At 47.1% G+C, this 27117-nt stretch overlaps 1 protein-coding gene across 3 annotated transcripts in view; it reads left to right on the forward strand.

Moving 5' to 3' along the window:
- LOC144493158 (uncharacterized) overlaps positions 1–27117 on the forward strand; it is a 334243-nt gene that overhangs the window by 41714 nt on the left and 265412 nt on the right. For all 3 annotated transcript variants that reach the window (XM_078212064.1, XM_078212058.1, XM_078212070.1), the window contains exon 4: positions 26383–26633. In XM_078212064.1, coding sequence (XP_078068190.1) covers positions 26383–26633 — 251 coding nt within the window. The remainder of the gene's footprint in view (positions 1–26382; positions 26634–27117) is intronic.

The raw sequence follows: 27117 nt of genomic DNA on the forward strand, positions 1-27117 counted from the left end.
CATTGAGAGAGAGATTATTGTTGCCGCACCAGTTTACCAGATTCTCTATCTCATTCCTGTACTCTGTCTTGTCATTGTTTGAGATCCGACCCAGATCCTATATTCCTCCTTGGCGGTAAAAGCCCAAGCTTCGCAGATCTGGGAAATAAATGAGTTTGTGAGCCTGTGCGAGTTTCTGAGAGCCTGTGTGAGCGGGAGTGTGCGCAGGTGCAAGGGAGTATAATGTGAGTGAGGGAGTGTGTGCAACTGAGGGATAATGCATGTGAAGGGCTGAGAGAGAGAGTCTGTGTGCGTAAGTGAGTCAGTCCTCGGCAGTAAATGATCCAAACATTACAGACCCAGGTGGGGAGTAAGTAAGTCTGAGTGAGGGAGTCTGTGAAAATGTGTCAATCTTTGTGTGAGTGTATGGGTGGAATTTTACGAGATTTTGTTTCTAAGTGTCCAGCTGGCTTGAAAATGGGAATGTTCCTGATCTGTTTTTCGAACGAGGTTCCACGCCAAATCCTGTGCACTCAGTCTTTGAAAAAGTGGGCTCGACCATTTCTAGCCACGAGAGGCAGTTGGCGGGGCTTAATTCATCAGATAGCCAGCAGCTCAGATCAGAGCACAAAGTGTACTAGCGCAGAAAAAACTAAGAAAAAAGCAGCTCCCCTGACAGAAGAGCCCCCCGGGGCCAGATACAGCCTCCCTCTCCCCTTCCCACCCCTCCCCAGGGACATCAGGGACCACCCTCCCAACATTACTGTTCACGAGGAGGTCCTCCGCCTTTCCCGCCCCACTCCACACCGGTGAAACAATGTGTCCCAAATCCGAATGCCTGCAGAGTCCCAAGTAGACATTCGTGATCCACCCTGTCGAACGTCTTCTGATCAAGGGACAGGAAGGTGCTTTACTGACCAGCCCTCTGAAAATACTGGATTAGGTCCTGGACCAGATGGAAATTGTCGCATATTGAGCAGCCTGGGACTGTGTAGTACAGGTCAGGGTGAATCATGTGGCCTAGCACGGCGCCAAGGCATGAAGAAAGTGTTCTGGCAAAGATTTTATAGTCCATGCTGAGGAGGGAGACCTGTCTTTAAGTTAGTGGAGATCTCCCTTCTTGGGCAGCAGGGCAATGACTGCCCTGCGCCACAAAAGGGGCATCTCCCCCGTCACAGTACTCTCCCCCAGGACCGCCGCATAATCGCTCCCCAAGAAGTTCCAGAATGCCCTGAAAAACTCCACTGTCGGCCTGTCCAGCCCAGGGCTTTCCCCTTTGAGAGGCTGTCGAGGGAGCCGGTCAGCTTCTCCAGGCTTATAGGAGTGTCAAGCCGACTGGCACCCTCCAGGCCGACCTGTGGCAGGTCATCCCGCAAAACTTTACGGGCATCTTCGCTGGACAGATCTGGAGAGAAAAGGGCAGTGTAGTAATTCCGGTCAATGGCCGTTATGCTCTCTGGATCTGGGACAAGGGATCCGTCATTGACCAGCAGTGTAAGGAGCTGCTGACGGGTCCCAAATCTTTTTTCCAATGAGTAGAAGAAGGAGGAGCCATGGTCCAGGTCCGTATGGATCTGAATCCGTGACTTCACGTATGCGCCATGAGACCCAACAAGTTGCAGGTCCCGCAGTGCGCCTCCTTCTCTCTGTACGTCAGCCTCAGGGCCCGGTCCTCATTGGGCTGACCAAGGCGTGACCCCAGGTTAAAAACCTCCTCCTCCAACTCCCAAATCCTGGATTTCTGCCTCTTTGTCGACCCCCTTGTATACTCCTGACAAAAGGTATGGATGTGAGTCTTGCCCACATCCCACCATAGCCTCAAGAAGGGGAGGCCTCCACGCTTCCTTCTCCAGCCAGCCCAGAAAAGACGAAACGAGTCCAGGAACCGCTTGTCCTCCAGCAGCAGATTGTTAAAGTTCCAGTATACAGGCCCCACCCGGACGCAAGATGGAACAAAATCTGTCCACGCCAGCTGATGGTCTGAGCACAGCACCTGCTGCACAGGTCGCCCTCAAAATGTAAAGTCTGGACTCTCCGGCTCTAAGTCCCACATAAGTGAAGGCTTTAGAGCCAGGATGGAGATGTCTCCAGATGTCCCCCAGGTGGAAGGGCTCAACCAGGTCCTGCAACCTCGCTATCGCCAGCGTATGGTGCAAGTGACCGGTGCAGTTCCGGGCCTCGAGGGTGCAGTTGTAATTCCACATACGCGCACGACGATGCATGCATGCGCGTGCACAACGATGCGTGCGCGCGTGTTGCTGATGCCAAGATAAGTGCACACTTTCTTGCAGAAAGTCGCTTGCTGCAGTCCACCAAGTGGAGCGTAAGCGTTTACAAAGTGAAACACTGAGCCCCTCTTGCGAAACAGTAAGTGCAGCAATTGGCCTGGTCCTTGACCCCCAAGATCTCCAGCTGATAATGCGGGGCCAAAAAGATAGCTACCCCACGGGAATTGGGGGTGAGGTGGTACATGTAGACCACCCCCCCCCCCCCCACCCCACTCCAGGAGCCATGTAGCTTGCCTCCCTCCCAGTGCGGTGTGGGTTTCTTGCAGGAGGTGCACTGCATACTTCACGTCCCGGAAGATTGAGAAGTTTTGGAACCTGCAATGTGTCTCCCTGCCACCATTGATGTTCAGGCTGGCTTATGTCAGAAGCTTAGTGCTCCAATCACCAACACCTCCGAGTGTTTGGAGGGAGTGGGGTGCAAGACTCACCCATCCACTTCCTCATGAGCCCAGAGAGGAAACCTTGCAACCAGTGCTGTTCATTCCGGTCTGAGTCCAGTGCCACCTTTGAATAGGCACACCCAGACTGGACCAGCAATGCCAGATCCGACCAGTGGTCAATGACTAACTGTACTCTATCCCAGCAACTGCGATGCTCCAGCAAAAAGTTCCAGAGTTCCCCAAGGGGAATGAGGGGCGACTCGGTGGGGGGCACAAGGGAGTCCACAGCCTCGCTGGTAATGGACTCCAAATTGTCCCTGATGCCCACCACCAAGCAGCCGTCCTCCTCTAGGCAGTCGCCATCTGGATCTGAGTGACCTGGCCCAGTGAGTGCGGCAGACGGCATGGACCGCCAACTAGCCCTAGCTCCACCTCTATTCCACCCTCCGGATCGATGGAGGAGAGGTTCTCTTCTGGCCCCTCTTGGGCTCCTGGTTTCTGGGTCAGAGGATGGCGGCGGGTCAGAGGATGGCGGCGGCTCAGACCCCCGCTCTGCCTCAGACGCCTGGACACACCGGGAGTCTGGAAAAAACTCTGGTTCCGGGACTGGGGTGCCCTAGGAGGCCCTCCTTGCCACCACCACCTAGAGACCCAAACAACGGGGTGCCGGCGCAGCTCCTGGCATTCTAAAAATGAACTTCTCCGGGGTACAAAATTGCACCGGGTAGAACAAAGCCTCGGAGGTCCCACTCAGGGGACTGCAGCAGCAGCTGTTTCATTTTCTTCTTTTTCTTCTTGCCTCACTCTGGGGGCAACATACAAAAACAGGCTGGGGCAGGGGGGGGCATGGCACAAAAGTAAAGAGTCATAGAGGTTTACAGCATGGAAACCGGCCCTTCGGCCCAACTTGTCCATGCCACCCTTTTTTTTTTAAAACCTCTAAACTAATCCCAATTGCCCGCATTTGGCCCATATCCAGGAAAGGAGAGGTCATCCTGTTGGGAGTTTTTTATAGACCTCCGAAAAGTTCCAGAGATGTAGAGGAAAAGATTGCAAAGATGATTCTGGATAGGAGCGAAAGTAACAGGGTAGTTGTACTGGAGGACTTTAACTTTACAAATATTGACTGGAAAAGCTATAGTTCGAGTACTTTAGAGGGGTCGGTTTTTGTCCAATGTGTGCAGGAAGGCTACCTGACACAGTATGTAGATAGAACAACAAGAGGCGAAGCCACATTGGATTTGGTACTGGGTAATGAACCAGGCCAGGTGTTAGATTTGGAGGTAAGTGAGCACTTTGGTGACAGTGACCACAATTCGATTACGTTTACCTTAGCAATGGAAAAGGATAGGTATATACCAAAGGGCAAGAGTTATAGCTGGGGGAAAGGAAATTATGATGTGATTAGGCGAGATTTAGCTGGCATAGGTTGGGGAAGGAAACTGCAGGGGATGGGCACAATTGTAATGTGGAACTTGTTCAAGGAACAGCTACTATGCGTCCTTGATAAATATGTACCTGTGAGGCAGGGAGGAAGCAGTCGTGTGAGGGAACCGTGGTTTACTAAGGAGGTTGAATCTCTTGTGAAGAGGAAGAAGGAGACTTATGTAAAGATGGGACGTGAAGGCTCAGTTAGGACACTTGAGTATTACAAGTTAGCCAGGAAGGACCTAAAGAAAGAGTTAAGAAGAGCCAGGAGGGGACATGAGAAGTCTTTGGCAGGTAGGAACAAGGAAAACCCTAAAGCTTTCTATAGGTATGTCAGGAGTAAAAGAATGACTAGGGTAAGATTAGGGCCAGTCAAAGACAATAGTGGGAAGTTGTGCGTGGAGTCTGAAGAGATAGGAGAGGCACTAAATGAATATTTTTCGTCGGTATTCACACTGGAGAGGGACAGTGTTGTCGAGGGGAGTACTGAGATGCAGGCTGTTGGACTGGATGGGACTGATGTTCATAAGGAGGAGATGTTAGCAATTCTGGAAAGGGTAAAAATAGATAAGTCCCCTGGGCCAGATGGGATTTATCCTAGGATTCTCTGGGAGGCTCGGGAGGAGATTGCAGAGCCTTTGGCTTTGATCTTTGTGTCGTCATTGTCTACAGAAACAGTCATGATGTGGAGATGCCGGCGTTGGACTGGGGTGAACACAGTAAGAGTTTTAACAAAACCAGGTTAAAGTCCAACAGGTTTATTTGGTAGCAAATACTGAGCACATTTCCACTCCATCTGACGAAGGAGCAGCGCTCCGAAAGCTTATGGTATTTGCTACCAAATAAACCTGTTGGACTTTAACCTGGTGTTGTTAAAACTCTTACAGAAACAGTGCCAGAAGACTGGAGGATAGCAAATGTTGTCCCCTTGTTCAAGAAGGGGAGTAGGGACAACCCTGGTAATTATAGACCGGTGAGCCTTACTTCTGTTGTGGGCAAAGTATTGGAAAGGATTAGAAGAGATAGGATTTATAATCACTTAGAAATGAATAATTTGATTAGGGATAGTCAGCATGGTTTTGTGAAGGGTAGGTCGTGCCTCACAAACCTTATTGAGTTCTTTGAGAAGGTGACCAAAGAGGTGGATGAGGGTAAAGCGGTTGATGTGGTGTATATGGATTTCAGCAAAGCGTCTGATAGGGTTCCCCATGGTAAGCTTTTGCAGAAAATACGGACACATGGGATTGAGGGTGATTTAGTGGTTTGGATCAGGAATTGGCTAGCTGTAAGAAAACAGAGGATGGTGGTTGATGGGAAATATTCATCCTGGAGTTCAGTTACTAGTGGTGTACCGCAAGGATCTGTTTTGGGGCCACTGCTGTTTGTCATTTTTATTAATGACCTGGATGAGGGTGTGGAAGGATGGATTAGTAAATTTGCGGATGACACTAAAGTCGGTGGAGTTGTGGACAGTGCGGAGGGAAGTGGCAGGTTACAGAGGGACATAGATAAGCTGCAGAGCTGGGCTGAGAGGTGGCAAATGGAGTTTAATGCGGAAAAGTGTGAGGTGATTCACTTTGGAAGGAGTAACAGGAATACAGAGTACTGGGCTAATGGTAAGATGCTTGGTAGTGTGGATGAACAGAGGGATCTGGGTGTCCATGTGCATAGATCCCTGAAAATTGGCACCCAGGTTGATAAGGTTGTTAAGAAGGCGTACGGTGTGTTAGCTTTTGGTAGAGGGATTGAGTTTCGGAGCCAGGAGGTCATGCTGCAACTGTACAAAATTCTGGTGCGGCCACACTTGGAGTATTGCGTACAGTTCTGGCCGCCGTATTATAGGAAAGATGTGGAAGTATTGGAAAGGGTGCAGAGGAGATTTACCAGGATGTTGCCTGGTATGGTGGGAAAATCGTATGAGGAAAGGCTGAGGGGCTTGAGGTTGTTTTCGTTAGAGAGAAGAAGGTTAAGAGGTGACTTAATAGAGTCATACAAGATGATCAGAGGATTAGATAGGGTGGATAGTGAGAACCATTTTCCTCGGATGGTGATGGCTAGCACGAGGGGACATAGCTTTAAATTGAGGGGTGAGAGATATAGGAGAGATGTTAGAGGTAGGTTCTTTACTCAGAGAGTAGTAAGGGCGTGGAATGCCCTGCCTGCAGCAGTAGTGGACTCGTCAACATTAAGAGCATTCAAATGGTTATTGGATAAACATATGGATGATATTGGAATAGTGTAGATTAGAGGGGCTTTAGATTGGTTCCACTGGTCGGCGCAACATCGAGGGCCGAAGGGCCTGTACTGCGCTGTAATGTTCTACGTTCTATATCCCTCTATACCCATCGTACCCATGCAACTATAAATGCTTTTTAAAAGACAAAATTGCACCCGCCTCTACTACTACCTCTGGCAGCTTGTTCCAGACACTCACCACCCTGAGTGTGAAAAATCTGCCCCTCTGGACCCTTTTGTATCTCTCCCCTCTCACCTAAAACCTATGCCTTCTAGTTTTAGACACCTCTACCTTTGGGAAAAGATATTGACTATCTAGCTGATCTGTGCCCCTCATTATTTTATAGACCTCTATAAGATTAGCCCTCCGTCTCCTACGCTCCAGAGGAATAAGTCCCAGTCTATCCAGCCTCTCCTTATAACTCAATCCATCAAGTCCCCGTTGCATCCTAGTAAATATCTTCTGCACTCTTTTTAGTTTAATAATATCCTTTTTATAATAGGGTGACCAGAACTGCACACTATTCCAAGTGTGGCCTTACAACAGTCTTGTACAACTTCAACATGACATTCCACCTCCTGTATTCAATGTTCTGACCGATGAAACCAAGCATGCCGAATGCCTCCTTCACCACTCTCCACCTGTGACTCCACTTTCAAGGAGTTATGAACATGTACCCCTAGATCTCTTTGTTCTGTAACTCTCCCCAACGCCCAACCATTAACTGAGTAAGTCCTGCCCTGGTTCAATCTACCAAAATGTATCACCTCGCATTTATCTAAATTAACTCCATCTGCCATTCGTTGGTCCACTGGCCCAATTGATCAAGATCCCGTTGCAATTGGAGATAACTTTCTTCACTGTCCACCATGCCACCAATCTTAGTGTCATCTGCAAACTTACTAACCATGCCTCCTATATTCTCATTCAAATCCCAGCACTGATCCCTGAGGCACACCGGAGGGAGGTCAGGGATCAGTAAATCAGTATCAGGGATTTGCCTCCTCTAAAGGGAGGCAAAGGTGCCATTCCATTTTCACTGGGGGGGGGCGGTTGGGGGTGTGTGGAGCCTCATGGGTCTTGAGATCTCCACTCCCTCCAAGGTGTAGCGTTATCTTTAGAGGTACCCGGGCATGGGAAACCGCCGCTCCAGATGCCTTTCTTGCCTTGCCCCCTCCCCTCCCCAAGCTGCCCCGTATTGTGAAGTTGATGTTTGTAAAAAAAAAGCATTGCATGGTCCTGTTAAAAGGTAGTGTTTTTTCTGTACTTAGAAAGTTAAATAAAATGCAGGTGCATATGGTGTCAGCCCACAGACTGAAACATTGTATCAAAGGCCAAATAGCAGTGTTGCCTTGGTAACAGGCTTCAGGTATTTGAATGTTTGAATTTTGCCCAATGAGTTTAAATTAGCTACCAGCAACCTATTAGATTTGAAATTGCTGTTTTGGTAACCTGAGAACTAATCCTATTGTAGCAAACATTGATATGTCATCAAGGGTATAAGAGACGGGGGGGGGGGGGCAGTGAGACAAACGGGGAGAGCACCTGCCACCTATCACCGCTAACAGCTCTGAGAGAGAGAGAGAACTGCTGACTCTCATGTCCTCATTTGTGTCTTAAAAGAAAGCCTCATCTCGCTTATCTGGTTGTAATTTAGAGAGTGACTAAAAGTTATTTTTTTGTTAATAAGTGGGAATTGTATTTATCTAAACAGCATTCCATTAAAATAGTGTTTTATTTGGTTTGTTAATAGTTTAGTTCACCTGTTCACTGTTAATTAGATAAATAAATTGTTACTTGTTGATTTTAGAGAGTCTTCGGTAGTTGTTTTGATTTAACCACAGAAGGTTGCTGAAGAGCAAATCGTACTACTTCTCACACACTTTTAACAGATTATGAGGTGAGGTACTCCTCTTTGAGTGGTTAGGTGTTAGTTCTCAGAGAGGGGATCAACCTCCACTTCATAACACCTGCCTCTTGAGCATCCCTACCCCAGGAGGTGTTTCTGCCGACTTGGGATCGCGTTCCCCCCCCCCCCCCCCCCATCCGGACCTGGGCAGCAGCATAGGGATGACACTGAGCACGGCGCCAATGGGCCCAGATGGTAGAGTGACTGTGAGCCCAGAGGTGTTCTTTGTCCCTGAGCTGGCGGTCAGGGTAACTGGGGTCTTTGGTTTACATGTTATGAGTCCCCGCACGGATGCTCCCTCCCCCCCACCCATGCTGGCAGCTAATGTGGAGGCCGCTGCTGGCATGGCATCCCCTTGTGGGGAAGCAGTTGGAACATCAGTGGGAGGGGGAAGAGGGGGTTACAGTGCCAGCTACAGCCGCCTTGGTGTTAGTTTCGGCAGCCTTGGAGGCAAGGCAATTCTTCCAAACATGCCCTACCTCTTTACACCACACGCCATGCACTCTTCCTGTGCCAGGTGAATAAAAACCTGGTGCTGGAAGGCGTAAACGTGCCGGAGGGAGACATCCAGGAGGCCAAGCAGGATGAGGACCACCCAGTAGATGGAGGTGGGGGAGGAGGAGCCCCAGGGTGGGCCTGATCCAGGTCAAATTTAACATACATGCCAGACCGAGCATAGAGTGCATCTGTAATCTCCTTCACACACTTGTGGATGGATGATTGGGTAATGTCACAAAGGTGTCCACCTGGCGGTCTGCAAGGACCCGATGGCGTAAACGCTTAAGATGGTCATCACTTTCACAGCCACCAGGAGTGGGGTGCCCCCGTGCCCTGAGGTGCCAGGTCCTGCAACAAATGGCACAGGTGTTGCATTGTCTCCTTTTGGAGCCAGACCATCGGCAACACGCGATGTCTGACAGTTGCTTAAAGGACACTTGCATGTGGAACTGCCAGGTCTTCGCTGCTGCTTCTCCTCTTGGGTGAATGGCAGCCATCTCCCTCTGGCGGCCGTCTCCCTCTATTCCTGCGAGTGGTAAAATGGGAATGGGCGCGAAAATGGGTGCCATTCCCGCGAGTCGCATCACACCCGATGTTACGACATTTTCCCACTGTAAAATGGGTGCGATGAGGTCGTAAAATTCCACCCTATCAGTCTGTGCGAGTGAGCTTAATTTGTGTGCCCCCGCACGGCATGTTTTCATAAAATAGTTTGGGTTGTCCCCTTTCCTACCTACCCGCAACCTTATGCCCAAACTCTCCCTGCCCAATGTGCATACACACATGTGTGGCTGAGTCTGAGGGTGTGTGTGTGTTAGTGTCTCTGTGCTCAATTGGGATTGTGAGTATGAGAGAAGGAGTGAACATGTGGGTGGGAGTGGAGGGAATTTGTGTTTGAGGAAGTCTGTGTAAGGGCATGTCAGTGAAATTAAGCTTGTGTGAGTGTGCGAGATTGAAAGTCTGTGTATGTGTGTGTGTCTGTGTCAGTGAATGGGTGAGTCTAAGTGGGTGAGTGAGAGCAAGAATCCTGAGAATGGAAGTGAGCTGCATATACTCTTTTCCCTCCTAGAAAAGGCACCATGGTGGCACAGTAGTTAGCACTGCCAGGGATCCAAGTTCAATTCCAGCCTTGGGGGAACTGTCATAGGATCATAGGAAACCTACAGTACAGAAAGAGACCATTCGGCCCATCGAGTCTGCACCGATCACAATCCCACCCAGGCCCTACCCCCATATCCCTACATATTTTACCCACTAATCCCTCTAACCTACGCATCTCAGGACACTAAGGGCAATTTGTAGCATGGCCAATCAACCTAACCCGCACATCTTTGGACTGTGGGAGGAAACCGGAGCACCTGGAGGAAACCCACGCAGACACGAGGAGAATGTGCAAACTCCACACAGACAGTGACCCAAGCCGGGAATCGAACCCAGGTCCCTGGAGCTGTGAAGCAGCAGTGCTAACCACTGTGCTACCGTGCCATCCCTGTCTGTGTGGAGTTTGCATGTTCTCCCTGTGTCTCCGTGAGTTTCCTCCAGGTGCTCTGGTTTCCTCCTCCAGTCCAAAAATGCTCAGGTTAGGTGGATTGTCCATGCTAAAATGCCCCTTAGTGTCCAGTATGTGAGTGTTTCGGTGGATTAGCCATGATATATGCACAGGGTTGCAGGAATAGGGAACTGGTGTGGGCCTTTGGATGTTCTTTCGGACAGTTGGTGCAGACGTTGATGGGCCAAATAGTTTCCTTCTGCACTGTGGAGATTCTATGGAGATGAAGATAGAGCTGGTTAAAGTGAACTGGTAAATTAGATTAAGGTGTATGTCAATAGAGATGTGGGTGCAGACATTAAGGAGTTAATTCATAACACTTCTTCAACACCAACTAAGACACCAACCACATACCAGAAAAGTGGAATACCAAGCGATTAATGAGAATGAGGAAAAGTAGTGGAGAAATGAATGGGAGGGAAAACTAACAAATCTGCAGGATCTCATGGTCAACCTCATGGTCTACATCTTCGTGTTCTATAAAAGGAACCATAGAGGGTGAACTGGTTCTGATTTTCCTAAATTCCCTAAGCTCTTCAAGAACGGAAAGAGAGAAAAAACAGAATTGCAGGCCTATAGCCCTGACATCTGATTTAGGAAAATTGCATAAGAAGAGCATAAATTAGCCTGTGATGAAGTAGGGAGCACATCTCGACACCATCCTACATACTTCGGTTGGTGGATGCAGGCGTGGATTGGCAACACACCCGCCAACAATTATGGAGCCATTTGAAGGGATCATCTGCCTTATTGCCTAGAATGTTATAGTCATAGAGGTTTACAGCATGGAAACAGCCCTTCGGCCCAACTTGTCCATTCCACCCTTTTTGTTTAAACCCCTAAGCTAATCCCAATTGCCCATATTTGGCCCATATCCCTCTATACCCATCTTACCCATGTAACTGTCTAAATGCTTTTTAAAAGACAAAATTGTACCCGCCTCTACTACTACCTCTGGCAGCTTGTTCCAGACACTCACCACCCTCTGTGAAAGAAATTGCCCCTCTGGACACTTTTGTATCTCTCCCCTCTCACCTTAAACCTATGCCCTCTAGTTTTAGACTCCCCTACCTTTGGGAAAAGATATTGACTATCTACCTTGTCTATGCCCTTCATTATTTTATAGACGTCTATAAGATCACCCCTCAGCCTTCTACGCTCCAGAGACAAAAGTCCCAGTCTATCCAGCCTCTCCTTATAACGCAAACCATCAAGTCCCGGTAACATCCTAGTAAATCTCTTCTGCACTCTTTCTAGTTTAATAATATCCTTTCTATGATAGGGTGACCAGAACTGTACACACATTATATTGCCTGTGTGATTTTTAGATAGTTGCGTGGTCAGACAGGCAATCCGTTTTTCAACTTTTCTCAATCATGGGCAGGAAAGTTCCCTTCAGGTTTGAAGTGCCCTTCCCTCCGTGACTTGAGAGCTCTGTCACCTTCTCCCCTTAGCATAGCTCCTTACACTGTGATTGTCCCTCTCCCAACCCCAGGACATATCCACCCATACCTTCCCCAGCACCGCCAGGACATTCCATAGGAAAGGTCCCAGGAATTTGTTCCAGGCACAGCGCTGCACTACCTCTTCTGGCCACAGCAGCACTCTGCCTGGAGGGGTTGGAGAGTTGTCGGCCAACCAGATTAGCTGACAGCTCTCCAAGGGGGACTTCATTCCAAGGACATATAGAAGTCCCGCCCACTGCCAATGAATACTCAAATGATTGTTAAATGGCAGAGAGCTTCTGAAAGTTGGAGGGTATTACATGTTGATCCTTGGTGCTCGCTATCCTCAAAATTCTATCCTGGAATCCATTATAAGACAATATTATTATTAGTATAAATCAAAATGCTTTTGTGGCAAATCATGTTTAACAGTTTTTTTTGAGAACATGTTGAGTGGAAATTATACATTTGAATTTTCAAAAGGTATTTGATGTGCGGGTTAGGTTGATTGTCCAGGTTAAAAATTGCCCCTTAGAGTCCTGGGATGCGTAGGTTAGAGGGATTAGTGGGTAAATATGTGGGGGTAGGGCCTGGGTGGGATTGTGGTCGGTGCAGACTCGATGGGCCGAATGGCCTCCTTCTGCACTGTAGGGTTTCTATGATTCTATGAAAGGGCATTGCAAAAGTTAAGGAATCCGGAGGCTGGGGCTAAAACATTGGGATGATCAGAGAGGATTGATTAAAGGACAGAAAACTGAAAGCAGGAGTAAACAAGACACTTTCAGGCTGACAGAGGTGGAGTACCTCAAAGGTCAGTGTTGGGGCCTCAGTTATTTATACTCTCCCATTTTCCACTCTCTTTTTCTGCTTTCCCAATCTGTCCCCCTCTCTTTTCTGCCCATTCTGTCTCTCCCTCCTTTCCCACTTTTTGTTTCTGCTTTCTAGCTCTGTCTAGCAAGAAGCTACTTAAGAGGGAAATCAGGAGGGCTAAAAGAAGACATGAGGTTGCTTTGGCAGACAGAGTGAAGGAAAATCCAAAGAGCTTCTATAGGTATGTTAGGAGCAAAAGGATAGTGAGGGATAAAATTGGTCCTCTTGAAGACCAGAGTGGTAGACTGTGTATGGAACCAAAAGAGATGGGGGAGATACTAAATGGTTTTTTTGCATCCGTATTTATTGAGGAAACGGGCATGGAGTCTACGGAAATAGGGCAAACAGGTAGGGAGATCATGGAACCTTTACCGATTAAAGGGGAGGAGGTGCTTGCAGTCTTGAGGCAAATCAGAGTGGATAAATCCCCAGGACCAGACAGGGTATTCCCACGGACCTTGAGGAAAGCTAGTGTTGAACTTGCAGGGGCCCTGGCAGACATATTTAAAATGTCAGTATTCACCGAGGGAGGTGCCGGATGATTGGAGGGTGGCTCATGTTGTTCCGTTGTTTAAAAAAGGTTCCAAAAGAAATCCGGGAAATTATAGGCCAGTAAGTTTGACGTCGGTGGTGGGCAAGTTATTGGAAGGTGTGATAATGGATAGGATCTACAAATATTTGGATAGACAGGGACTTATTAGGGAGAGTCAACATGGCTTTGTGCGTGGTAGGTCATGTTTGACCAATCTATTAGAGTTTTTCGAGGAGGTTACCAGGAAAGTGGATGAAGGGAAAGGCGGTGGATGTTGTCTACCTGGATTTCAGCAAGGCCTTTGACAAGTTAGGAAGGTTCAGTCGCTAGGTATACATGGGGAGGTAGTAAATTGGATAAGACACTGGCTCAATGGAAGAAGCCAGAGAGTGGTTGTGGAGGATTGCTTCTCTGAGTGGAGGCCTGTGACTAGTGGTGTGCCGCAGGGATCGGTGTTGGGTCCATTGTTGTTTGTCATCTATATCAATGATCTGGATGATAATGTGGTCAATTGGATCAGCAAGTTTGCTGATGATACAAAGATTGGAGGTGTAGTGGACAGTGAGGAAGGTTTTCAAAGCTTGCAGAGGGATTTGGACCAACTAGAAAAATGGGCTGAAAAATGGCAAATGGAATTTAACGCAGACAAGTGTGAGATATTGCACATTGGAAGGACAAAGCAAAGTAGAACGTACAGGGTAAATGGTAGGACTCTGAAGAGTGCAGTTGAACAGAGGGATCTGGGAATACAGGTACAGAATTCCCTAAAAGTGACGTCACAGGTGGATAGGGTCGTAAAGAGTGCCTTTGGTACATTGGCCTTTATAAATCGGAGTATCGAGTATAAAAGTTGGAGTGTTATGGTAAGGTTATATAAGGCATTGGTGAGGCTGAATTTGGAGTATTGTGTACAGTTTTGGTCACCTAGTTACAGGAAGGATGTAAATAAGGTTGAAAGAGTGCAGAGAAGGTTCACAAGGATGTTGCCGGGACTTGAGAAGCTGAGTTACAGAGAGAGATTGAATAGGTTGGGACTTTATTCCCTGGAGCGTAGAAGATTGAGGGGAGATTTGATAGAGGTGTATAAGATTTTGATGGGTATAGATAGAGTGAATGCAAGGAGGTTTTTTCCGCTGAGGCTAGGGGAGAAAAAAACCAGAGGGCATGGGTTAAGGGTGAAAGGAGAAAAGTTTAAAGGGGATATTAGGGGGGGGGGCTTCTTCACGCAGAGAGTGGTGGGAGTGTGGAATGAGCTGCCGGGTAAAGTGGTGAAGTTTTAACATTCAAGAAAAACTTGGACAGGTTCATGGATGAGAGGGGTGTGAAGGGATATGGTCCAAGTGCAGGTCAGTGGGACTCGGCAAAAAATGGTTCGGCACAGACAAGAAGGGCCAAAAGGCCTGTTTCTGAGCTGTAATTTTCTATGGTTCTATGGTCTATTTGTGTCTCCTTCCCAACCTCTTTCTCCCTCCTTTGGCACTCTGTCTGCCTTTCTCTCTTTTGCTCTGGGGCCTCGATTCTTTCTGACAATCTGCAGTGACCTGGACTGCAGTTTGAGCTGTGGGGAGGGATTGCAGAAGAATCATAAAAGGTACTGGGAGGGTCATGAATGGTGCTGGCTGGGCCGGGTGGAGCCAGGTGGGTAGCCAGCGGCCCCATACAACCCCCCAGCCACCACAAGTTTATTCACATTTCATTACCAGATTTGCAACCAGCAGCTTTCCATCCCATCTCTGTGCTTGTGCTCTTGGATCTTGCTCTCTCCCGCAACCTCGACCTCTGGTGATGGTGGCAGTGGCTCTGGCATCAGAACGTGGTGGTGGCTAGAGCAGAATGTAGACAACGCAAAACTGAAAAGGGCAATGTAAATTGGAACAGGCCTGAAAGTGAGGACTCACTTTAGAAAGCAAAGAGGAAAACAAAAAACTTAGGATCAGGAGTAGGTCATTTGGCCCTCTGAGTCTGCTCTGCCTGCTGAACTTCCGCTGCTCTCCATCTATGGCAAGTGCATCCTTTTTTAGGTAGGGAGAACGAATCAATCTGCATGCAATACTCCATGTGTAGTCTCAACAAGGCCCTGTATAAATGCAGTAAGACATCTCTACTTCTGATCTCAAATCATAGAATCACAGAATACTACAGTACAGAAGGGGCCCTTCGGCCCATCGAGCCTGCACCAACGCATGAAATTCTCTGACCTGCCCACCTAATCCCACTTGCCAACACTTGGCCTTGAATGCTATGGTGTACCAAGTACTCATCCAGGTACTTTTTAAAGGATGTGAGGCATCTCACCTCCACCACCCTCCCAGGCAGCGCACTCCAGACCGTCACCACCCTCTGAGTAAAAAGGTTTTTCCTCAAACCTCCCACCCCTCATTTTTAACTTGTATCCCCTCATAACTGACCCTTCAACCAAGGGAAACAGCTGCTCCCCATCCACACTATCCATGCCTCTCATAATCTTGAACACCTCAATCAGGTTGCTCCTCAGTTTTCTCTGCTCCAATGAAAACACCCCAAGTCTATCCAACCTCTCTTCATAACTTAAATGTTCCATCCCAGGCAGCATCCTGGTAAATCTTCTCTGCAACCCCTCCAGCACATTCACGTCCTTCCTATAATGTGGCAACCAGAACTGCACACAGTACTCCAGCTGTGGCCTCATCAAAGTTCTATGCAACTCCATCATGACCTCTCTCTGCTTTTGTAATCTATACTCCGATTGATAAAGGCGAGTGTGCCATATGCCTTTTTCACCACCCTATTACCTGCCTTTCTGCCTCCAGAGAGCTATGGACAAACACGTCAAGGTCCCTTTGTTCTTCGGAACTTCCCATTATCAGACCTTTCATAGTATACTTCCTTGTCAAATTACTCCTTCCAAAGTGCATCACCTCACACTTTTCAGGGTGAAATTCCATCTGCCACTTAGCTGCCCATTTGACCATCTCATCTATATCTTCCTGTAACCCAAGACGCTGTTAACTGCCCGGCCAATCTTTGTGTCATCGACAAACTTACTAATCCTACCGGCCACATAGTCATCTATGTCATTTATAAAAATAATGAACAATAAGGGGCCCAGCACGGATCCCTGTGGTATGTCACTGGTCTCTGATTTCCAGTCACTAAAGCAGCCGTCTGTTACCACCCTCTGTCTCCTACCGCTAAGTCAATTATGAATCCACCTTGTGGGATCATCCTGTATCCCATGTGAATTTGCCGCCTTAATAAGTCTCCCGTGTGGGACTTTGTCAAAGGCTTTGCTGAAATCCATGTAAACTATATCAGCCGCACTACCCTCGTCCACACACTTCATTGCGTGCTCAAAAAATTCAATTAAATTTGTTAGACATGACCTCCCACTGAAAAAACCATGTTGACTATCCCTGATCAAACCTTTCCTTTCCAAATGGAGATTCTGTTTTTCAGAATCTTCTCCAGTAGTTTCCCAATCACAGACGTGAGATTCAATGGTCTGTAGTTCCCTGGAACTCTGCAACCTTTCTTAAATAGTGGGACCACATCAGCTGTTCTCCAGTCCTCTGGCACCATGACCTTCCCGGTTGCCAGGGTGGAATTAAAAATTTGGGTCAGAGCCCCTGCAATTTCCTCCCTTGCCTCCCACACCAGCCTGGGACACAATTCATCTGGACCTGGAGATTTTCTACTTTTAAGCCTGCCAATACCTCCAATACCTTGTCACTGTTGTTCTGTTTGTGATTTATATAAACGATCTGGAAGAAGGTGCAACTGGGGTGATCAGTAAGTTTGCGGACGACACAAAAATGGCTGGACTTGCAGATAGTGAGGAACATTGTCAGAGGCTACAGAAGGATATAGATAAGCTGGAAATTTGGGCAAAGAAATGGCAGATGGAGTTCAATCCAGATGAATGCGAAATGATGGGTGGAGTGATGGCTAGATGGGTGGAGAACTGGCTTGCCCATAGGAGACAGAGGGTAGTGGTCGAAGGGTCTTTTTCCGGCTGGAGGTCTGTGACCAGTGGTGTTCCGCAGGGCTCTGTACTGGGGCCTCTGCTATTTGTGATATATATAAATGATTTGGAAGAAGGTGTAACTGGTGTAATCAGCAAGTTTGCGGATGACACGAAGATGGCTGGACTTGCGGATAGCGAAGAGCGTTGTCGGGCAATACAGCAGGATATAGATAGGCTGGAAAATTGGGCGGAGAGGTGGCAGATGGAGTTTAATCTGGATAAATGCGAAGTGATGCATTTTGGACGAAATAATGTAGGGAGGAGTTATACAATAAATGGCAGAGTCATCAGGAGTATAGAAACACAGAGGGACCTAGGTGTGCAAGTCCACAAATCCTTGAAGGTGGCAACACAGGTGGAGAAGGTGGTGAAGAAGGCATATGGTATGCTTGCCTTTATAGGACGGGGTATAGAGTATAAAAGCTGGAGTCTGATGATGCAGCTGTATAGAACGCTGGTTAGGCCACATTTGGAGTACTGCGTCCAGTCCTGGTCGCCGCACTACCAGAAGGACGTAGAGGCGTTAGAGAGAGTGCAGAGAAGGTTTACCAGGATGTTGCCTGGTATGGAGGGTCTTAGCTATGAGGAGAGATTGGGTAGACTGGGGTTGTTCTCCTTGGAAAGACGGAGAATGAGGGGAGATCTAATAGAGGTGTACAAGATTATGAAGGGTATAGATAGGGTGAACAGTGGGAAGCTTTTTCCCAGGTCGGTGGTGACGTTCATGAGGGGTCATAAGTTCAAGGTGAGGGGGGGGGAGGTTTAACACTGATATCAGAAGGACGTATTTTATGCAGAGGGTGGTGGGGGCCTGGAATGCGCTGCCGGGCAAGGTGGTGGAGGCGGGCACACTGGGAACGTTTAAGACTTATCTAGATAGCCACATGAAAGGAGTGGGAATGGAGGGATACAAAAGAATGGTCTAGTTTGGACCAGGGAGCGGCGCGGGCTTGGAGGGCCGAAGGGCCTGTTCCTGTGCTGCATTGTTCTTTGTTCTTTTGTTCACTCCCTATGATTTTCTCGAGAGGCTCACAGTCTCTCTCTCTCTGAGTTCCATAACTACCTCCACATTCTCACGGATGAAGCCAGATGTGAAATATTCATTTAACACCCTACCAATGTCCTCTGCCTCCACCCACAGATTTCCCCCTCGGTCCCTACTGGGCACTACTCTTTCCCTGATTATCCTCTTCCCAATGATATACTTATAGAATATCTTAGGATTTTCTTTACTTTTACCAGCCAGAGCTTTCTCATATCCCCTCTTTGCTCATAGGAACCCTACAGTACAGAAAGAGGCCATTCGGCCCATCGAGTCTGGACCGACCACAGTCCCACACACGCCCTACCCCCATATCCCTACATATTTTGCCCACTAATTCCTCTAACCTACGCATTTCAGGACACTAAGAGGCAATTTAGCATGGCCAATCAACCTAACCAGCACATCTTTGGACTGTGGGAGGAAACCGGAGCACCCAGAGGAAACCCACACCAACACGAGGAGGATGTGCAAACTCCACACAGACAGAGACCCAAGCCGGGAATCGAACCCGGGTCCCTGGAGCTGTGAAGCAGCAGTGCTAACCACTGTGCTATCGTGCCGCCTCTAATTGATTCCTTAAGCTCCATCCTGCACTTTCTGAACTCCACTAATGCCTCTGCAAATTTATTCCCCTTATACTTGTTAAAAGCCTCTCTTTTCCTTCTCATTGTACCCTGAATGTCTCTGGTCATCCATGGTTCTCTGGGTTTGTTACACCTTCCTATTAGCCTAGAGGGAATATGTTGGGTCTGTACCCTCCCCATTTCATCTTTGAACACCCCCCAATGTTGTTCTGTAGATTTCCGCACAAGTAACTCGTTCCAGTCTACCTTGGCCAGATCCTGCCTAATTTTGTTAAAATCTACTCTTTCCCCCAATCCAAAACCTTTTTCTGCAACTTGTCAATTTCTTTGTCCATAACAAATTTGAATTGAATCACATATCACCAAATATTCCCCCACCAACACATCAACCACCTGTCTGGCTTCATTCCCCAGAATTGGGTCCAGCACAGCTCCCTTGTTGGATCTTCCACATATTGACCTAAGAAGTTTTTCTGTATACATTTTAAGAACTCTATTCCATCTAAGCCCTTAACATGATGCCATCCCAATTAATATTGGGAAAGTTGAAATCACCTAATATACCCTCATTATTTTTACACTTCTGCGAAATGCACACATATTTGCTCTTCAATTTCCCGCTGACTCTCTGGGGGTCGATAATAAACACCAATATAGCAGTCCCTTTTTTATTCCTAAGCTCTACCCGCAAAGCTTCTTTTGATGCCCTCTCCAAAATATAGAAACGTCGAAGATAGGATCAGGAGGAGGCCATTTGGCTCTTCGAGCCTGCTCCGCCATTCATTACGATCATGGCTGATCTTCCAACTCAATAGCCTAATCCTGCTTTTTCCCCATAACCTTTGATCCCATTCGCCCCAAGTGCTATATCCAGTCACATCTTGAATACATTCAATGTTTTGGCATCAACTATTTCCTGCGGCAATGAATTCCACAGGCTCACCACTCTTTGGATGAAGAAATGTCATCTCACATCCATTCTAAATGGTCTACCCTGAATCCTCAGCGGCACTCCTACAGTGTTGACCCTCTGACAGTGCAGCACTCCCTCAGTATTGACTCTCTGACAGTGCGGAACTCACTCAGTACTGACCCTCTAACAGTGCCTTCTTGACTACCTTCTCCACCTGCATTGCCACTTTCAGTGACCTGTGTACCTGTACACCCAGATCCCTTTGCCTATCAATACTCTTGCAGGGAGCAGGGAGGTCCTGCGAGAGCAATTCAGGGAGTTGGGTAGTAGGCTAAAAAGCAGGGCCTCTAGGGTAGCGATCTCTGGACTACTCCTAGTGCCACAAGCTAGTGAGGCTAGGAACAGGGAGACTGCACAGCTGAACGCGTGGCTAAAGGACTGGTGCAGGAGGGAGGGTTTCAAATTCGTGGATCACTGGGAAGTCTTCAAGAGAGGATGGCACCTGTACAAGAAGGGCGGGTTGCACCTAAACTGGAGGGGTACGAATATCCTAGCTGGGAGTTTTGCTAGTGTGGTTCGGGTGGGTTTAAACTAATGTGGCGGGGGTGGGGTGGTGGGGGGGGGGGGGGGGGGGGGGGTCAGAACAATAGGTCAATAAGCATAGAGGCTGGGGACGAGGTTGGGGCCAAGACAAGGCTATCTAAGAGGAAGAGCATTCTGGGGGAGGATGACCTCAGTGGGCCTGGAGGTCTGGAGTGCATCTGCTTCAATGCAAGGAGCGTCACGGGCAAGACAGACGAGCTTAGAGCCTTAATGCTTGTGCAGAACTTGGATGTGGTTGCAGTGATGGAGACTTGGTTAAAAGAAGGGCAGGACTGGCAGCTGAATATTCCTAAGTGTTTTAGACGAGACATAGGAGGGGCGAGGAGAGGTGGGGGAGTAGCAATGCTGGTTAGGGAGCATATTACAGCGGTACAGAGGGTGGACAATATGGAAGGGTCAGGTAACGAGTCACTGTGGGTGGAGCTCAGAAACAGGAAGGGCGCAGTCACTATACTGGGGTATACTACAGGCCTCCCAACAGCCCACGGGAAGTTGAGGAACGGATATGTAAGGAGATTCTGGACAGGTGCAGAAAAAATAGGGTTGTTGTAGTGGGAGACTTTAATTTCCCTTGTTTAGACTGGAAATCGCTTGGGGCTGGGGGCCTGGACGGGGAAGAATTTATAAAATGCATACAGGAAGGTTCTTTGGAACAATATGTTGACAGTCCAACTAGAGAGGGGGCTATACTGGACCCAGTACTGGAGAATGAGCCCGGTCAGGTCATCAAAGTTGCAGTAGGGGAACATGTGGCAAATAGTGACCACAATTCTGTAAACTTTAGGATAGTAATGGAAAAAGATGAGTGTTGTCCTATGGGTAAGGTACTGAATTGGGGGAAGGCTAACTACAGCAGGATTAGGCAGGATTTGGTGGCTGTTGATTGGGAGAGGCTGTTCGAGGGTAAATCCACATCTGGCATGTGGGAGTCTTTTAAGGAGCAGTTGATAGGACTGCAGGACAGGCATGTGCCTGTAAAGAGGAAGGATAGGAAAGGTAGGATTTGAGAGCCGTGGATAACCAGTGAAATTGTGGGTCTAATCAAAAAGAAAAAAGAGGCATACATGAGGTCCAGGCAGCTAAAAACAGATGGAGTACTGGAGGAATACAGAGAAAGTAGAAAAGAACTCAAACAGGGACTTAGAAAGGCAAAAAGGGTCACGAAATGTCCTTGGCAGACAGGATTAAGGAGAATCCCAAGGCATTTTATACATGCGTTAGGAACAAGAGGGTTGTTAGGGAAAGAATCGGACCTCTCAGGGACAAAGGAGGGGAATTATGCTTGGAACCAAAGGAAGTAGGTGAGATCCTAAACGAATACTTTGCATCTGTATTCACAAAGGAGAGGGACATGTTGACTGGTTTTGTCACAGAGGGATGTGTTGACCCGTTAGAAAAAATCTCAATTACAAGGGAGGAAGTGTTAGGTTTTTTAGGAAACATTAAGACAGACAAATCCCCAGGGCCAGATGGCATCTATCCTAGACTCCTCAGGGAGGCGAGAGATGCAATTGCTGGGCCTCTAACAGAAATATTTGTCTCTTCACTGGACACAGGTGAGGTCCCAGAGGATTGGAGATCGCAAATGTGGTCCCGTTATTTAAGAAGGGTAGCAAGGATAACCCGGGTAATTATAGGCCGGTGAGCTTGACGTCCGTGATAGGGAAGTTGTTGGAGAAGATTCTTAGAAATAGGATATATGCGCATTTAGAACTGAATAATCTCATTAACGATAGCATGGTTTTGTACGAGGGATGTCATGCCTCACAAATTTGAGTTTTTTGAGGAGGTGACAAAAACGATTGACGAGAGAAGGGCCGTGGATGTCGTCTATATGGATTTTAGTAAAGCGTTTGACAAGGTCCCTCATGGCAGGCTGGTGCAAAAGGTTAAATCTCACGGGATAAAAGGTGAGCTAGCTAGATGGGTGGAGAACTGGCTTAGCCATAGAAGACAGAGGGTAGCAGTGGTGGGATCTTTTTCCGGTTGGAAGTCTGTGACTAGTGGTGTTCCGCAGGGCTCTGTACTGGGACCTCTGCTGTTTGTGATATATATAAATGATTTGAAGGAAGCTGTAGCTGGTGTGATCAGTAAGTTTGCGGACGACACGAAGATTGCTGGAGTTGCGGATAGTGATGAACATTGTCAGATAATACAGCAGGATATCGATAGTCTGGAACATTGGGCGGAGAAATGGCAGATGGAATTTAATCCAGATAAATGCGAAGTGATGCATTTCGGTAGATCTAATGTAAGGGGGAGCTATACAATAAATGGCAGAACCATCAGGAGTATAGACACACAGAGGGACCTGGGTGTACAAGTCCACAGATCCTTCAAGGTGGCAGCATAGGTGGAGAGGGTGGTGAAGAAGGCATATGGCATGCTTGCCTTTATTGGACGGGGCATAGAATATAAAACTTGGCATATGATGTTGCAGCGGTATAGAACGATGGTTGGGCCACATTTGGAAGACTGCGTCCGGTTCTGGTCATCACACTACCAGAAGGACATGGAGGCTTTGGAGAGAGTACAGAGAAGGTTTACCAGGATGTTGCCTGGTATGGAGGGTCTTAGCTATGAGGAGAGATTGGGTAAATTGGAGTTGTTCTCCCTGGAAAGACGGAGGATGAGGGGTGATCTAATAGAGGTGTATAAAATTATGAAGGGCATAGATAGGGTGAACAGTGGGAAGCTTTTTCCCAGGTCGGAGGTGACGAACACAAGGGGTCACAGGTTCAAGGTGAGGGGGGCAAGGTTCAACACAGATGTCAGGGGGGCGTATTTTACACAGAGGGTGGTGGGGGCCTGGAAGGCACTGCCAAGCAAGGTGATTGAGGCGGACACGCTGGGATCGTTTAAGACTTATCTAGATAGCCACATGAACAGACTGGGAATAGAGGGATACAAAAGAATGGTCGAGTTGGCACATGAGCGGCGCAGGCTTGGAGGGCCGAAGGGCCTGTTCCTGTGCTGTATTGTTCTTTGTTCTTGAGGGTTCTGCCATTTACTCCAAAATGCATTACCTCACATTTGTCCGGATTAAACTCCATCTGCCATCTCTCTGCCAAGTCTCCAACTGATCTACATCCTGCTGTATCCTCTGATCGTCCTCATCGCTATCCGCAAATCCTTTGTGTCGTCCGCAAACTTACTAATCAAACCAGTTACATTTTCCTCCAAATCATTTATATATATATATATATATTACAAACAGCAAAGGTCCCAGCACTGATCCCTGAGGAACGCCATTTGTCACAACCCTCCATTCAGAAACGTACCCTTCCACTGCTACCCTCTGTCTTCTTTGACTGAGCCAGTTTTGTATCCACCTTGCCAGCTCATCTCCGATCCCATGCAACTTCACCTTTTGCACCAGTCTGCCATGAGGGACCTTGTCAAAGGCCTTACTGAAGTCCATGTAGACAACATCCACTGCCCTACCCTCTTCAATCATCATCGTTACTTCCTCGAAAAACTCGATCAAGTTCATGAGACACGACCTCCCCTTCACAAAACCATGTTGCCCCTCACTAATATGTCCACTTATTTCCAAGTGGGAATAAATCCTGTCTTGAAGAATCCTCTTCAATAATTTCCCGACCACTGATATAAGGCTCACCGGCCTGTAATTACCTGGATTATTCTTGCTACCCTTCTTAACAAAGGAACAACATTGGCTATTCTCCAATCCTCTGGGACCTCCCCTGTTGTGGAGATGCCGGCGTTGGACTGGGGTAAGCACAGTAAAAAGTCTCACAACACCAGGACTTTAACCTGGTGCTGTGAGACTTCTTACTGTACCTCACCTGTAGCTAGTGAGGATACAAAGATTTCTCTCAAGGCCCCAGCAATTTCCTCCTTTGCCTCTCCCAGTATTCTGGGATATATCCTATCAGGCCCTGGGGACTTGTCTGCCTTAAATGTTCCTCAAGAACCCCAATACCTCCTTTTTGATCTCAACATGGCTCAAACTGTCTACACATCCTTTCCCAGACTCATCATCCACCAAGTCCTTCTCTTTGGTGAATACTGACGCAAAGTACTCACTTAATACCTCGCCCATTTCCTCTGGCTCCACGCATAGATTCCTTCCCTTGTCCTTGAGTAGGCCAACCCTCTCCCTGGCTACCCTCTTGCCCTTTATATATGTATAAAAAGCCTTGGGATTTTCCTTAATCCTGCTGGCCAATGCTTTTTCGTGACCCCTTTTAGCCCTCCTTACTCCTTGCTTAAGTTTCTTTTTACTTTCCTTGTATTCTACACTTTTTGCAAAATGTTTTATTTGAAAATAAACAACAGGTCTATTTGAAATCACAAGCTTTCAGAGTGCTGCTCTTTTGTCAAGTGAAGTGGAGAGAGGTGCACAGAATATATAGGCGAAGTGACGATTGCCCGGCACTCTCAGGTATTCAAGAGTGTCACCAGATAAGTACAGACAGTGTAGTGCAGTGTGGACTGGCTGAAAAGCAAGTCTTTACAGGTAATCACGAGAGCTAATAGGTAAGTGCAAGCAGTTACGTAAAATCAGCATGTGTAACGTGTTGACAGGCTGTAAAATCAATGAAGGGATGACCTAAAAACCAATAATTTAAGGCAGAGAGATGAATACAAATATTCAAAGAATAAGATGGTGCTAAACACTACGCGAACTAATTCAGGCAGAATTCTGGGTAAGATGCTCTTTAGGAGAGTTAGTGATGGCCTCCTACACTGTAGGGTTTCTATGAATGTGCTGTCCATGGCAATCTCAGCATTGTGGATGTTCCCCAGTGATTCCACCCACTTCTCCAGCTCGGAAATGTGGTTAGGCAGTAGCTGCAGTTGAACACACCTAATGCACAAGAAATGCACTGGAATTGTGTCTGTGACTTAGAAACATAGAAAATAGAAACAGGAGTAGGACATTCGGCCCTTTGAGCTACTCCACCATTCAGTACAATCATGGCTGATTATTAAACTCAATAGCCTGATCCTGCTTTCCCCCCTCGCCGCCCCCCCCCCAATCCTTTGATCTCTTTTGCCCCAAGAGCTATATCTAATCCCTTGAAAACATAAAGTAGTTCAGCCTCAACTGCTTTTTCTGGTAGCAAATTCTACAGACTTACCACTCTCTGAGTGAAGAAATGTCTCCTCGCTTCAACCTAAAAGATTTACCTCTTATCTTTAGACTATGACCTCTGGTTCTGGACTCCCCCACATTGGGAACATCCTTCCTGCTTCTACCGTCTATTTTATAAGTTTATCTGAGATTCTCCTCTTCCCCCTGACCCCCCCCCCCCACCCCCACTGTCCCCCCCCCCCCATCATTCTTCTGAACTCCAGCAAATATAATTCTAACTGACTCCATCTCTCCTCGTATGTCAGTCTCGCCATCCCAAGAATCAGACTTCCCATATAGCACAGAAGGAGCAAATCATCAGTGCGATCTCTGCTGCCATGACTTCCCTTTAGATTTAGCTTGTTAGTTACTCACCGCAAAGAGTACTAATTTTGTTATGGAGCTTATTTCACTCCAAAAACACTTCCTTGCGATGCAAAGACTTTGCCTTAGGTGTTTAGAGACTTTACTTTATATCTTAACTTTTATTTTCCTTGTGCTACTTTTGTCACCTTATTGTAATGTATTCCACTTTGAAGAAATCTATCTAGTATTTCCTGCAAAGAATATAAATCGATTGATTTTAATTTTAACATTTATATTGATTAATGCATTTACAGGGATCTGAAGTTGCAATTATTTGCGCTTAAATAGTCTTGAAAGCTTCAAAATGCAAGTAGTTTCATAAATGCGCATTTAAATCTTGACAGGTAATGCATTTGATAGGTGCGCATTCAATGGGCCCTAATTTTTAGTTACTGAATTTGAACAAAGAATACTCTAATTTGAAAACTCTAGTTTGCTACCTTGAATTTTCAAGGATATGAGCAATTTCATACATTACAAAGGTGCTATTAGAAACAAACATCAATTACACCAGCTTCATATAATGTTTCTAAAGTTATGTTAAAAACTGAACATGTACTGCAAGGAAGTGACAAAACAAATCTTCTACCAATACCTATTTGATATATTTATTCAACTTTTGGGTAATTTTATCATTATTTTATTTGATGCAGATCCCTCAGACAGTGGCACCAACAGTAAAAGCAGTGAAAAGAAATTGCCAACATTGAAGGAGCTAGTTCAAGATAACAATGAAGAGAACACAATGGATGAAATGAACACAAAACGAAAGGGGCAATCATCACAGGAAGGAGCTGATGCAAATAGTTGGCAGTCTTCAAATCTTAAACTCAACCAATGCATGGTGCAGTGTGCCACTGATCATGTCATAAAGCATTTACAGAAGAATTATTTAAAACCCAAGGTAATTATTTTCAGATTCAATGTCCTTAAATTTGCAATGATACTTTATAGAACAAAAAGAACAAAGAAAAGTACAGCATAGAAATAGGCCCATTGGCCCTCCAAGCTTGTGCCGAGCATGATGCCCCAACGAAACTTTAAAAAAAAACCTTCTGCCCTTACTTGGTCTGTATCCCTCTGTTCCCTCCCTATTTATGTACCCATCCTAAAGCCTATTAAATGTTGCTAATGTGGTAATGTGCCTGCTTCCACCACCACCACTGGCAGCACGTTCCAGGCACCACCACTCTCCTATTTTACCATTTTGATTCTAAGTGATGGGCGGACTTGAAACTGGGAGTGTTTCAAATTCGACTTTTAGACCCGTTCTCAGGCACCACCATACGCACTTTGCCTGAAAAAATATCAGCGATTCCGAATCGTGCTGCACAAGTCTGTGGGCGGGGCTTAACGCTCACAAAATCCTGCAGCTCCAATCAGTGCCG

The sequence above is a fragment of the Mustelus asterias genome, chromosome 1 (genome assembly GCF_964213995.1).
Source record: "Mustelus asterias chromosome 1, sMusAst1.hap1.1, whole genome shotgun sequence".
NCBI classification, from domain to species: domain Eukaryota; kingdom Metazoa; phylum Chordata; class Chondrichthyes; order Carcharhiniformes; family Triakidae; genus Mustelus; species Mustelus asterias.